This window comes from Aphelocoma coerulescens, chromosome 2 (assembly GCF_041296385.1).
Source record: "Aphelocoma coerulescens isolate FSJ_1873_10779 chromosome 2, UR_Acoe_1.0, whole genome shotgun sequence".
Lineage (NCBI taxonomy): Eukaryota > Metazoa > Chordata > Aves > Passeriformes > Corvidae > Aphelocoma > Aphelocoma coerulescens.
The window spans coordinates 17,204,233-17,216,497 of record NC_091015.1 but is presented as its reverse complement, the minus strand read 5'-3'; the positions used below and the strand labels follow the sequence as shown (position 1 = coordinate 17,216,497).

Sequence of the window (12,265 nt, the reverse complement as noted above, 5' to 3'; positions counted from 1 at the left end):
AAAGTTCAAATGAATGCAGCTGGTAGTGCACTTCCAGTGTAGGGTGCTGGCCAAGGATATAGCTGTGGCCAAAGACAAAGCTGTAGTAGCCTTGAAGGCATATATTCATTTGATTCTATTACACTATGATTTCACTTATAAAATAAATTATGAAAAATAAAGTAATTTGATTCTTGAATAGCAGCAAATATTTTCCAACAATGACAACTATTACAGCATAGGCAAGCTTTTCCAAAGTTGTTTCAGAGTCACAAATTAAACTGAGAAAAATGCTAAGATTTTTGCTTGCCTATTATTCTCTGATTCCTGCTGAGTCTTGTACTTATAGCCCTTACAGGGTATCTGAGTAGACTGAATGGTCTATCACATGATAATAAGCTTTCCCCACTAATTCTTTGATGCAGTAACTTCAGGACAGTTGCATTTATCTGAAGTTTCGTTTGGGTTCCTGAATGGGCATTTACAGATTTGCTGGGAAGAGACTTGCTATCATGTCAGCAGAATAACAGCTACATTATTTATTTATCCTGCTATTTGTCTTGGACTTGTATCCTGCTGTGAACCTTCCTTGGACAATCAATAGCAATAGCAAAGTCCCTGGTGGCTTGCATGAGGTCTTTGGCATGCCTCCCTCTCCAAAAGAAGACTCCTGTCTGAAGCAGAGCTTTCTTTTTGTTTTAAGGGTCTAATAGTAGGACCCCATTTTGATGTTGAAAAACCAGTTTAACTAAGGAGAAGCTCTTATGAAGATGCGAAAATAGGGTTTTTTAGAAGTTTTACTCAGAGAGAAGAAAGAAGGAACATAAATTAAGATACAGGGAAAGAAAACACCAGAAAAAAATGTAGCATGAGAACTTTCAAGCAGTAGAAATAAAACTGTGTTGGAAACATTATTCTGGGAAGTCTTGCATTTTTTACTGGATATTTGTAACTGCAAAACTTTTAGTTAATGGTAGAATGTTCAGAGAAACTTTGTGCTGGTTTTAATATTTTGGTCGGTTGGTTTTGGCTATATCATGGGGTACAAGCTGAATACAGATCACTCAGACTAAAACATATGCTTGTTCTTCATTCTTTTCTTCATTTCTTTGGGTGAAAGTTGAAGGTTTTTAGGAGCAAGATTATGCTGTCAGCTTCTCATTAGGACTTTGTGCTATGAGCACAGTCAGATTGCTTTCTGCCTTCCTTGTCCCAGTTATGCCTCCCCCGTCTGGAATAAAATCATGACATTTTTCTCTGACATCTTCTCATCAACTTCAATATAGCAGAAAAGAAACCTTGATCTCCTCCTGCTTCCCCCTAGGACATCCCAGCTACTGCTTCCTTAGTTACTGCAGCAACCTGCTTGTTACCAAACATCATTCTGGACTCTGGAGCTCACCGTGCCTCCAGCTATGTCTAAGCCTTGCTGAACTCCTTCTGAACTCCCTTTTAATACATGTTTTCTGCTGGTCTGCAGACCTAAGTTTATTGTCTCAGCTTGGTGTCTTGTGAGTTGACTACTGTGATGTCCTTTCATCTGGCCTTGCCAAATGCAGCCACGGCCTGCTTCTGTCTGTTCAAAATCATGCTGCAAATGCTTTACTGCTCTGCCACTGTGTTGTCCTCGTTGCATCTCCCTCTTGACATCATACATGAGCTGTATATCTCTTTTTTCTTCAATTCCCACATGAACTTTTTTGTCTCTCCTAATGCCATTTCTTTGGTGCAGATGTTTCAACACCAGGCTCATCTTGTTACCTTTTCCAAAAAACACTCCTTGTTCCTTTCATACTTTACTCGTGCTTGGTGGAGGCTTTTTGAGAGCATCCCCTGCTCTTCATATCATGTCTTCAGATTCAAGTGCTGCCAAAGTAGGTGACTTAGAGTGGGATACTGATAGGCTGGGACTACTAATTTCTAGTTCTGAAATATGATATTGCCTTGTTGTTCCATTGTTCTTCTCATCTGCCCTTATCCATATGCTGTCCCTTGTCTTAAACTCTTAACTTTGTGCAGATAGTACAGCCATTTTCACTTTTTCCTTGTGCAGGGTCTGCACTAACTTGAAGCTTCCCTGGGGTTGGGCCTTTCAGCAATACAGTGGTAGGAAGAATAATTAAGTTATGCATAGCAGTATTTCCTTCAAAGATAAATGTGCTTTTATTTCCAGTGAAACATACATTCCATGATCTAAACTTAATGAGAGATTATTTAGCATAACAAATTCTGAAGAGCTGAAAAATCTCGTCATTTTTGGGATCAGGATTTCTCAGATCCAGTCATAAGGTATTAGTTTGGAGTGGTTTAGCACTTGGCTCTTGTAAACTAAAAGTGAATAAAATAAACTGAAGTTGGATTCAAAATCTTCAGAATTATGAGGTTTTGACTGATCTGAAATTAATATAATGATTTTCATCTATAGTTCATTTGCCTTCTAAGTCATGAAAATAATGAGATTTTTTTACCTTAATCAGATTTTTTCTAACGCTTCTCACATCATTCTCAGTTTGTTTCCTCTGAGATATTATGAATCTTGAGCTTTGCAGTCAGGTTCATCTTTTTATCCTGTATTTTACCATAAACTATTTATTTCTGCATGATTGCACTACAATATATACAGACAACTTTGGTGAGCTGTGGTGTTATCTTCTGTAATGGGTGAGGCCAAGTTGAATAAGAAAGCTGAAATTCAGGTATTCTGAAGCTGTTTGTAAACTAAACAGGGGAACTGCTCCTGAAATTTGGTTTCCTATTCTATCAGATTTTTTGTGTATTCCATTTAATCTCTTGGTGATTAAGCAGCTATCAATATTGGAATGGATTTTATTCTTGAAAGTAATGTCTTAGGATCTTCATTTAATTTCTGTGTTAATTGAATGCATAACCTAGTTCTGAAACAGGTACTTCAAGTGATCCAGATTTTTGATGATTGTCATTGTACGTATTCATCTTTTAAATTAATGATAAAGCTTTGAATAGACTGAAATTGAATTTAGGTGCTATTTACCTCATTACTAATTTTCTTTCATGTATATATTCACCACTATTTGATGAGAAGCAGGTGTCTTGATCTAAGCAGTATGTCCCCAAGGAAGGAATTTCTGCCCGTATAAGAAAAGATGTCCCTGGAACATTAACCATTTTTATTGTGAGGGTTCTTCACCAGCAAATACTGTTTTCTCAAATGTCTGTCTTGTAGGTGATGTAGCACAACTTAGATGCAGCAGTGCCCATGTTTCTAAATGCAGAACACCTTACCTTCATCACGATATGTCTCAAGAGGTTTCGTTACTTGCATAACAGAAAGGATCAAGGGCCACATGAATTGAAAAATAAAGTATTTGGGGATTTCTTGGGTGCCTGACATCTTGTGCACTTTTAATGAAACTGCTTTATGATTGATGGCCTTTGCTTTTCCTGACTTTTTTTCAAGTAAAAAGTAAATTTAATAGTTATATTCTGTTTGAGCTCAGCTGTAACTAGTAATAGAAAAATAAATTGACCTCCACATAAGTATTCTTCAGAGGCTTGAAAGGGAAATGGAAGAACATGAGGATTATATTTATTTGGTTTAGGAATACTGCACAAAACCTGCAAATGCCAGAAAATTCTGACAATTTGTCAATACAGTTTAAGTGGCAGCCCATAACCGTAGGCCTGCCTTTGGAAAATTTGCCTTTGGTATGAATATTTCTGTACTTGCAATCTGTAATCTATTAGGAGGCTATGATTCAAATAGGTTAAATGTATTTGTCAGTGTGATGAAAGGTTGAGCAGGACACACAATTTCCTTTTCATTATTTTACAGAGAAATTTTTAAAAGAGGTACAACTTTTTCTCCCTTGAATTGAAGGGTGTTTCCTGCAGTTAGCTGGGAATGAGTTGCTTGAATTTTGTACCTCAACCAACAATAATAAAATTAAAGCAAAGCCTTGTCATGGAATTTGGCATTTACGTTTTCCTGGGTAGCAGTCCTAATCAATCCCTGAATTTATTATCAAGAAAATAAATAGCTTATGACACTACTGTTACAGGGTACTAACTGAGGATTCAGAAGACTCCTTCCAGTTAGTTTTTTGCCCATTCTTTAGTCCCCAGTACTTCTCTTCCAGGTGTGAATAGTATTAGGATAATCACCACAATGAAATGTAGTTCCACTTTTTTCTGCAACTCTTAATATCAGTGTCTGGGAACTGGCAAGTCCAACTTCTGTCTCTTAACAGAAGAGCCAAATGTCTTGCTTTCTGCCTCAGGGACAGAAAGAAGAACCTCTGTGTTCTATTTCTTAAAAGTAAATTTTAATTGAGATAAAATTTCTGAAAATTTTCTCAATCAGCTCTTTCACTAAGAAAGATAACAGTGTCTTTGTGGTTGGGAAAAGGTATATAGGATAAGAAAGAGGATAAAGGTTCAATGGGCTTTAGAAAAACAGCACATGGAAGTCAAGACAAAAATATAGTCATACTGGAAAAAAATTATTTGTTGGGAAGGTGTATTTTAGTGAGAAAAGCAACTGGTAATAAAACATTTCAACCAGCTCCACTTCAGACTATGTATTTTCAACTTGACAAAAATCTCTTCTCACTTCTGTCATTTAAGAGAAGTGAAGAACCACCTGTACCAGGAAAAAAAGAATTTGAACAGGAAGAATTTTCAGAGAAGTAAGAGATAGATTTGGGAATACAATCCTGTAAGGTCTCATCACATCTGCCATGTCCTCACACGTAGAGGGGGATGGATCTGCCAGACCTGCACCACCAGGGTCCTCCTGGGAGCGCTGCAGAGTTAGCACATTGCCTTCACATGTACCTTTGGCTACGCTTTTTATTTCACTTGTTTTGACAGAAATTTTGATAGTAATTTTCTAGTCACTTCAAATACATCAGCTTAGCACAGCCAAGCAAACCTGTGCCTGTTCTCTAGATTTCCTTGCTTCCCTACCATTCTGTCACGTATCCATATGTGTTTTCCATGGAGTGATAGATACACTGTCCAGTTTAATAAATATGAATGTATTCAATAAATATGAATGTATTCAAAGTTGAGATCAAAGAAGACATGTATGTGAATTTTTTTCCTCTAGTAATTTCTGACATGCTTCATTTATCTGAAAGGCAATCTCACATTATGGTGAAACCACCTTTGTAAAAGGAAATTTTCTGTAAATCACAGCCTTCTTTGGTCATTCTTTTTGTTACAGAAGTGGCAGATCTGTTTAACAAAAGTAAAAAAAATCAAAATATGCCAACCTTTTCCCCTCACTAGGTTTCCATGGTACCATGCTCATATAATACACAGTGACATGTGGCCCTGGAGGAACCTGCAGTCTTCCTGGACTGACACCAAAAGCCTACAGTTCAGTTAATTCAGTATTACACAATGTAACCGATACAGGATGACTTTAACTTTATTTTGGCTTTTAATTTCTTCTTTTTTCTCCACTAGGAAAATACTCTGACACTCGTATCACTTATTTATGTGATGACATTCAGGAATTCAATGCTAATTAATGCTGTTGTATTTCCTGGATTGCTTAGGACTGCAGACAATTGAAATGCAGTATCTTCTGTGCTTGTTTATACATCATTTCAGCTTTTGTTTTGTTACACTTGACGCAACTTGGGCAGCTACACTTTTAAAAATTTTCCTTATGCAAATAATTGTTAAACATTTATTTATGGCCGTTTAGCAGTGGCCAAGAGACACCTATGACTTTCCTTTCTTAATGTGATTTTTCACAGAAATGGTGTTACTTTCTGAGATTCAAGGATAAGGAATGACTGTTTATCTCAAAGGCTACTAATGTGGTCTGGATAGAATGGATAGATGGAAGACTGAGCAAATCCCAAGGCATAAATCAATCTTTCACAAACAGTACTCTTTGCAGGCCTAGATAAGTAAATGGTGTAAGTATGAAAGTTAGTATGAAGCTAGAAACAAAATAAATTGCACTATTACTTAGGTGCCATCAACGTGTAACCATTGAGTGAGACAAGGAAATCCAGAAAGGACAGTTTTACTGAGACAAATAAGTAAACATAGAAATGAAACCCTGAATGGGAAATGAACACACAAAGTGGCAATAAACTGTACACAAGATAAACAGCCAGAGAGCTAAATAAGTAGAACCAAAATAAATGCCAACAAGCAAGACAGATGCAAAAACCTCCAAGCAGCTGTTAAAAAAGACCAAAAAAAAAAAAGCACAAATATTACACGCAAGTGGAAGAAATTCCCACTGCCTGAAATTTGAGGGCTTTATCCTAAAATGCCCTGATTTCTGTGAATTCCGTTAGAGAATTCTATTTGTGCAGCCTCTATAGGTGGACACCAGCTGGTGGAGACTTTGGGTTATCATTAGTTTCCTTTCTTTTGTTTATTTTCTTAAAAGAGCAAGGGCTTTTTTTTCTGAGGTGTGTGGGCGTATTCACTGCTGTGTATGTTGCTGATGCCCATAAAGTCAAGCATTTGTGATCTTGCCCCCAGCCATGCCTTAGGGACCCGTATTTGCAACGTCTGTACAGTGGAAGATTCAGCTTTTGGTGGAAAATCTATTAGTCAGAGACTGCTGGAAATACCTGTATATCTAATATAAAATATTTTTTAATAAATTAATTTTGAAACATTGTGCTTTAGTTTTGATTTTCTTCTCTCTTGTTAATCCCTGTTCTCTCTAGTTAATCCCTTCAGTGCTGGATAGTCTTTTCTTCCTGGACTTCTTGGGCTATGGTGGTCATTATGGAAGAAAAAAAGGAAATTAAAATCAAGTGTTAAAATACGTCTTTTTCTTTGCAGTAGAGAAAACCAACAGTTTCAAAAATGCAATTTGGGAGAATTCTTATACTACCATTTCCAACCTATTTCTTTTTCTTTTCTCTACACTTACGCAAAAATAGTTCTTTGCTTGTACTAGTTTGTATTTGAAGTTTTGAGCTTTTCCTCATCATTGTGGATAGCATTCATCTCTGTTAGAATGTCTATTCCATTTGCCAAGGAATCCTGTTTAGAAGAGCTGTGATATCTGTAAACATTGGATGAAACCCCCTGTTCTCCTGGTATCAAAGACTGAGGTGAGAGTACAGTCAAAACCTGGATTCAAGCTCATTTTGAATTCCAGCATTGCTCTGCAAACCACACTTCTTTTAGGGCAGGAAGCAGAAGTGCATAGGTAGAATGGTCCCTACTGGAACGCAGGTGAGAAGAAAATCATGGGGTAATTTATTGTTATAGAAGAAGAACTGGAAATGCTGAAGTTCTTTGCCCTGGCAGGTTATCGTATCGTCATGCTGCCCAGAAACAAGCTTGGTAAGAAAAGACTGATCAGGATGTGAAAGACTCGTTTAGAAAAGGATATCCATACAGAAGTTACATGGAGATCAGATGTTTTAGAGAATTTCCATCTTCTCTGTATGAAGCTCATTTCAGTTGCTTTGCTGGTCATTCCGGTATATAGAGATTCATTGTACATAATAAGAAAAAAAATATTCTTTGGTGGCTTGAGCGTTGCTCAGTCATGAGAGACGTGAGTTCACTGACTTCTGCCAGTGTCTTGTATGATGTTGGAGTCACTTGTGTGAGGGAGGGCACTGGCATGATAAAAAGCATTATCCCACCTATCAGGATCTGATTCTTCCTGGCCCCATCCCTTATCTGGCTCAGCTTCTTGCTAAACAAAGGTTGGTTTGTTGTGGTCATCCTCTGGTGCTCCCAGCCTCTGCACCTGGGCTGTACCTCACACATCTCAGCAATCCACCCCTGCTTTTGCAGTGGTTGATTCTCTGAGTCATTAACCCTTAACGTTTCTGTTTCTCACAAGTATTTTGTCTCTAAGATAAGGCACAATTGCACTGTACATAAATCATCAAACTTACTGGAATACACTTTGTATTAGGAAAAATAGTTGATTTTTTTTGTTTAATTTTAAGATGTAAGAAAACCATGTTGGAGGGACTACATTAGAATCAGTGAGGAAATGGCATAATATTTTACAATCCTGATAAGTTAAAGAATCAACATCTTTGTACAAAAATTTCAGAAAAAGTAAATGCACTTGCAGTCTAAGAGCACACTCTATATTCAGTGAAGTTGTAGATTATTCATACTTATTATGGAAACCAAGTCATTAATATTAAATAAGCATAATATTCTTCAAGGGACTTCTTGAAATTTAAACAATGCAAAACAAATCCTACAGTAAAATTCATGTCTGTAATTCCCATGGTCCCTAATTTTTGACACTTGAGAGCAAATTTAGCAGTTTCAAATCATATTCAGGTAACGTGTGTTGAATAGTATTTAACATAGGAAAAAGATTTTTTAGATTGAATTTTGTAAAACACAACCATTCTAACAGGCCTGTGAATTAAAGAGTGTAGAGCATGCAAGTATGACAGACAGCTTAATACTATGCTTTAATAAACATTACTGTGGAAATGTTATACTGACAAAAGTGAAGGTACCTTTATGAAAGTGGCACACAGAGAGAATTTTCTAATATTTTGTGTTGACTTTTGTCTTCTAGAGTATCCGGGCTTCAGGGCTGGTGCTGTTGGAAACCATTCTTTTTGGATCACTTCTTCTGTACTTCCCAGTAAGTCAAACTATAACTTTTAAAAAAAATTCTATCCTTGCCGACATTTTAAAATGTTGTATGAATGACTGTGGTGAAAATATAAATGTCAAAAGTATTTATTAATTATTAGTTTAATCTGACTACAAAATGTGCTGTGTTCTGTAAATATTCTTTAAAACACTCAAATGTTTTACTGTATTTGTAATAATTCTCCATTTTCAATTTAGTAATATTGCCAGTGGTTTAATTGGAAGTTTTTGGGTGTTCTGGGTTAAGCTGAGATTTGGCTTTGAAAGACAATACCTCTCTAATCTATGCTATGGCAAAAAAAAGCAAGGTATGTAAAAGGAAGACACTGATTATACCAAGTATTTCTCTGGAATGTAGTACAAAAGAGATTAATTATTTCAGTGGCATGTATTTTTGATGTTTCTGAAGGTATGTGGCATCTTCAGTACCATATCTTCAGAAAAATTAGATGACATTACCCTTACACTGTAAGTGGAAAAAAAAAGTCATGAGAAATAGATCACAAAAGTCACAGAAACACGTCCATTCTCTTTCAAAAGTCCCAGAAAAACTGAGTTTGTTAATTGCCACATAAACCCAAAACAATGACTAGATAAAGCAAGACATCAAAGTAAATTGAAAGAATTTGATAGAAAGCATGCATGTCAGGAGATAATCAGAGATGGAGTCGTGGACTTTTCAGAATATGTTTATGTTCTCTTTCCCTTAGTAGTCAGAATTTTCTGTGCTTTTACAGACCATCATGTAGTAACTAAAAGATGAGCTGGATAACAAAACTCTTCAGTCGTTGCAGAACAAGTAGGAAATAAACTGCAGTAGAACGTGTGAAGAATACTATAATAAACACAAATCCTGGTGGAATTTTTATACATTGTTTTTTGAATTGTGTGGGCCTTTCAAGTTCTAAAGAAAAGCTGTATGGATTTCTAGGATAGTTTTATGTATTTTTTCATCTTTCACTTTTCAGAAGTCAGGGAAACAAAAGTTTTTGGTTTTTTCATATTGTACAAATGTTTTTTACAACTTATAATAAATGCACCTCCCGTGGGTTTTTAGAGCTGCTTTCACATTTCTTTCCGGTGAACAGAACAGAAAGCCCATGCACTGCTTCCTCATCTGGTGCTGTGGAGCATTTACAGGAATTCATGGCATAAAGCATTATGCAAGGGGTTTCCTTTCCATGTCTGTCTCCTCTTTGCTTTCTCAGAGAAGCCTGGAGCCAGGGAGTGGCTTCCCCAGGCAGATGCTCGATTAGAACCCCTCAGTGTCTGTACAGCCTCAGCTCCAAAGTGTGAGAAGCCTCATCACAGCTCATCAGAGTTGTGTCTGCAGTCTGCTCACCTGTCACCCATTGTTCAGTTCATTTCCCAGTTCTTGTCCTGCTCCTCCATTTGTTGTATTTCACAAAGGACAAATGTCCTTTGGTGGCTGTCTGTCTTCAGGCTTCAGGTCTTCAGCACCAGGGACACTGAGATACTGCTGTGGAAAAAGACTTCTCTCAGCACTTGACTTGAAGGACCATGCCATTGGATGCAAGACCTGGTGACCATCCACAACCTTTAAATGCACAGGAAGAAGAAAGGAAATGGTTCTGGGATGGAGCAGTTCAGTAACCCAAGCATCCCCTCAGCTCTTCACTGACATTTAAGCATTTCCCCTTTTTTTTTTTCACTGACATTTAGGATGTTAAATGTACAGTAAGTGCAAAATGACAGTTTGATGTATTATGAGGAAAAAGTTTTTGCTGGAAATTCCTGATTAGCCTGTGTCCCAGGTGGGATGTAAATACTTGACCAGAGTTTATCTTTCTCTGCACATCTCAAGCTCCTACTGTATGAAACTATCCACTGAGAACATGTTCTATCAGAAATGAATAGGCAAAATGTGCGACTTAGCTTCTCTCTTTCTAACAGTTTTATGTTCCCACACTCTTTGCTGGGGCACTCTTCTTTCTTACAAGGGTAAGTACTAATCAGGCTGCTTACTCCTACAGGGTGGAAAAAAAAAAAGAGAGCAATTTTATCATTTCTAGTTTTAGGGGAGGGATGTAGCAAATGTGATAGTGGGAGGTCCTTTGCATGTTCAGACAGAGAAATTAATCCTGATTTCACCAACCAGAAAAATATGGTTTCATAAAGAAGAGCAGAAAGACCAGTTTTTCAATATCCTTGTCCCTCAATTCACTGCAAGGAAGTTTTCATTAATTTCTGATTCTGGGCAAAACAGTGAAACGGTAAATGTGTGAAAACTATAAAGCATAGTCTTTTTAAGAAAGAAAAACTGCAAGGCGTGAATTATAAGGGGTGAGCCCTTGGAATGTGAACTCTTGATGTTTTGCTGTACATGTCCAGAATCTAAATGTGCTCACCTGCTTATTGTCTGGGAAAGAAGCACAAGGCAGAGCAGAATGACACAAGAAAGAAAACCCAAGCTTTAAATGGAGTCATGTTTACATCAGCTGACATGCACACACATTCATTCATAGCAGGTGCAGAGCATATATTATCAATATACATGTTTGTCATAAGTCAGGTACCTGAAAAGCAGATTTTGCTTTTCCTGGGTTATATATACATTGTTTATTTACCCCTTCATGTTGTTTGGTGTTTTTATTTGTTTCCAAGAAGAACTGGGAATGTTTTGTGACTTAGAGGTGTGATTTAAGATGCAGTAATATGTTCCCAGAGGTCATTGTTTCAGCTATTTGATTTGGTCCTCATTTTATGCTAGAGGAGTACATGAGAGCTCTAAGGCTAGTTAATATAGATCTCACATCTTATACACCCAAATTAGGCTATGTTTCCCATACATAATATGAAATGCAAGTTAATGTATGGAATGGAGTTCATAAGCATTACTGCACTACGGTGTTGTCTTTTAACGTAAGGCTGTTTTCCTTTTGTATCATCTCTTCTTCTATTGTGATTTGGAATGTAAAACTAAAAATATTTACTTTCACACTCAACCAAGTGTGGAATTACACAGCTTGGCTTAGTGCATGTAACAATGTAAGGACATTAAATGATGGCATTTCAGTTCTAAATAACTGAAATCTCTATTCATTTGAGGATTCAGTGCAAAATTACATTCTGATTTAAAAAACAAAATCCTCTTAGATTTTCTCAACACTGCTTTAAGCCTTTGGCCTCTTTGTTCTCCACTCTTCTACACTTCCATAATTCTCTCTTTTTCTAGATCTGTTTACTCAGTCTGTCTCGGATTGTTTTGAGAGCCTTCAGCATACAAATTTCACTGTGTCTAGAAGGGGTTTATTGCATCTCTGACTTTCCCTACCCTCCAATTAAATGGAAGCCAAAACCTACTTTGTTACATTGCTGAATTTCTTTCACTAATTGTTGTTGTTTTCATGCCTACATGCAGTGATCTATTCATAGTGTAACATCATTAATTGAAAAATAGTATCACCAGTCAGCTGCTTTTGGTGAGAAAAACAGCTGTTACGATGCCCTTCTAACCAAATGGGAAGTGCAAATGATGGTCTCCACCTAAATTTATTATTCAAGTTCTGCTATACTGATAACAACACTGATCTTTCCTGAATTATAAGCAGGCAGATGAGCTTTGTCTATTACAAATGCATAGATTTTACTCAGAAGTTGCTGGGCAGCTCACATTTCTGAAACTCTCATTTCTTATATTTTCTGTAGTCTCACAGTAACA

General features: G+C 36.9%; 1 protein-coding gene across 1 annotated transcript in view; it reads left to right on the top strand.

The window, feature by feature from the left end:
• GPR158 (G protein-coupled receptor 158) overlaps positions 1 to 12,265 on the top strand; it is a 195,611-nt gene that overhangs the window by 103,219 nt on the left and 80,127 nt on the right. The window contains exon 5 of the mRNA XM_069006609.1: positions 8,504 to 8,572. Coding sequence (XP_068862710.1) covers positions 8,504 to 8,572 — 69 coding nt within the window. The remainder of the gene's footprint in view (positions 1 to 8,503; positions 8,573 to 12,265) is intronic.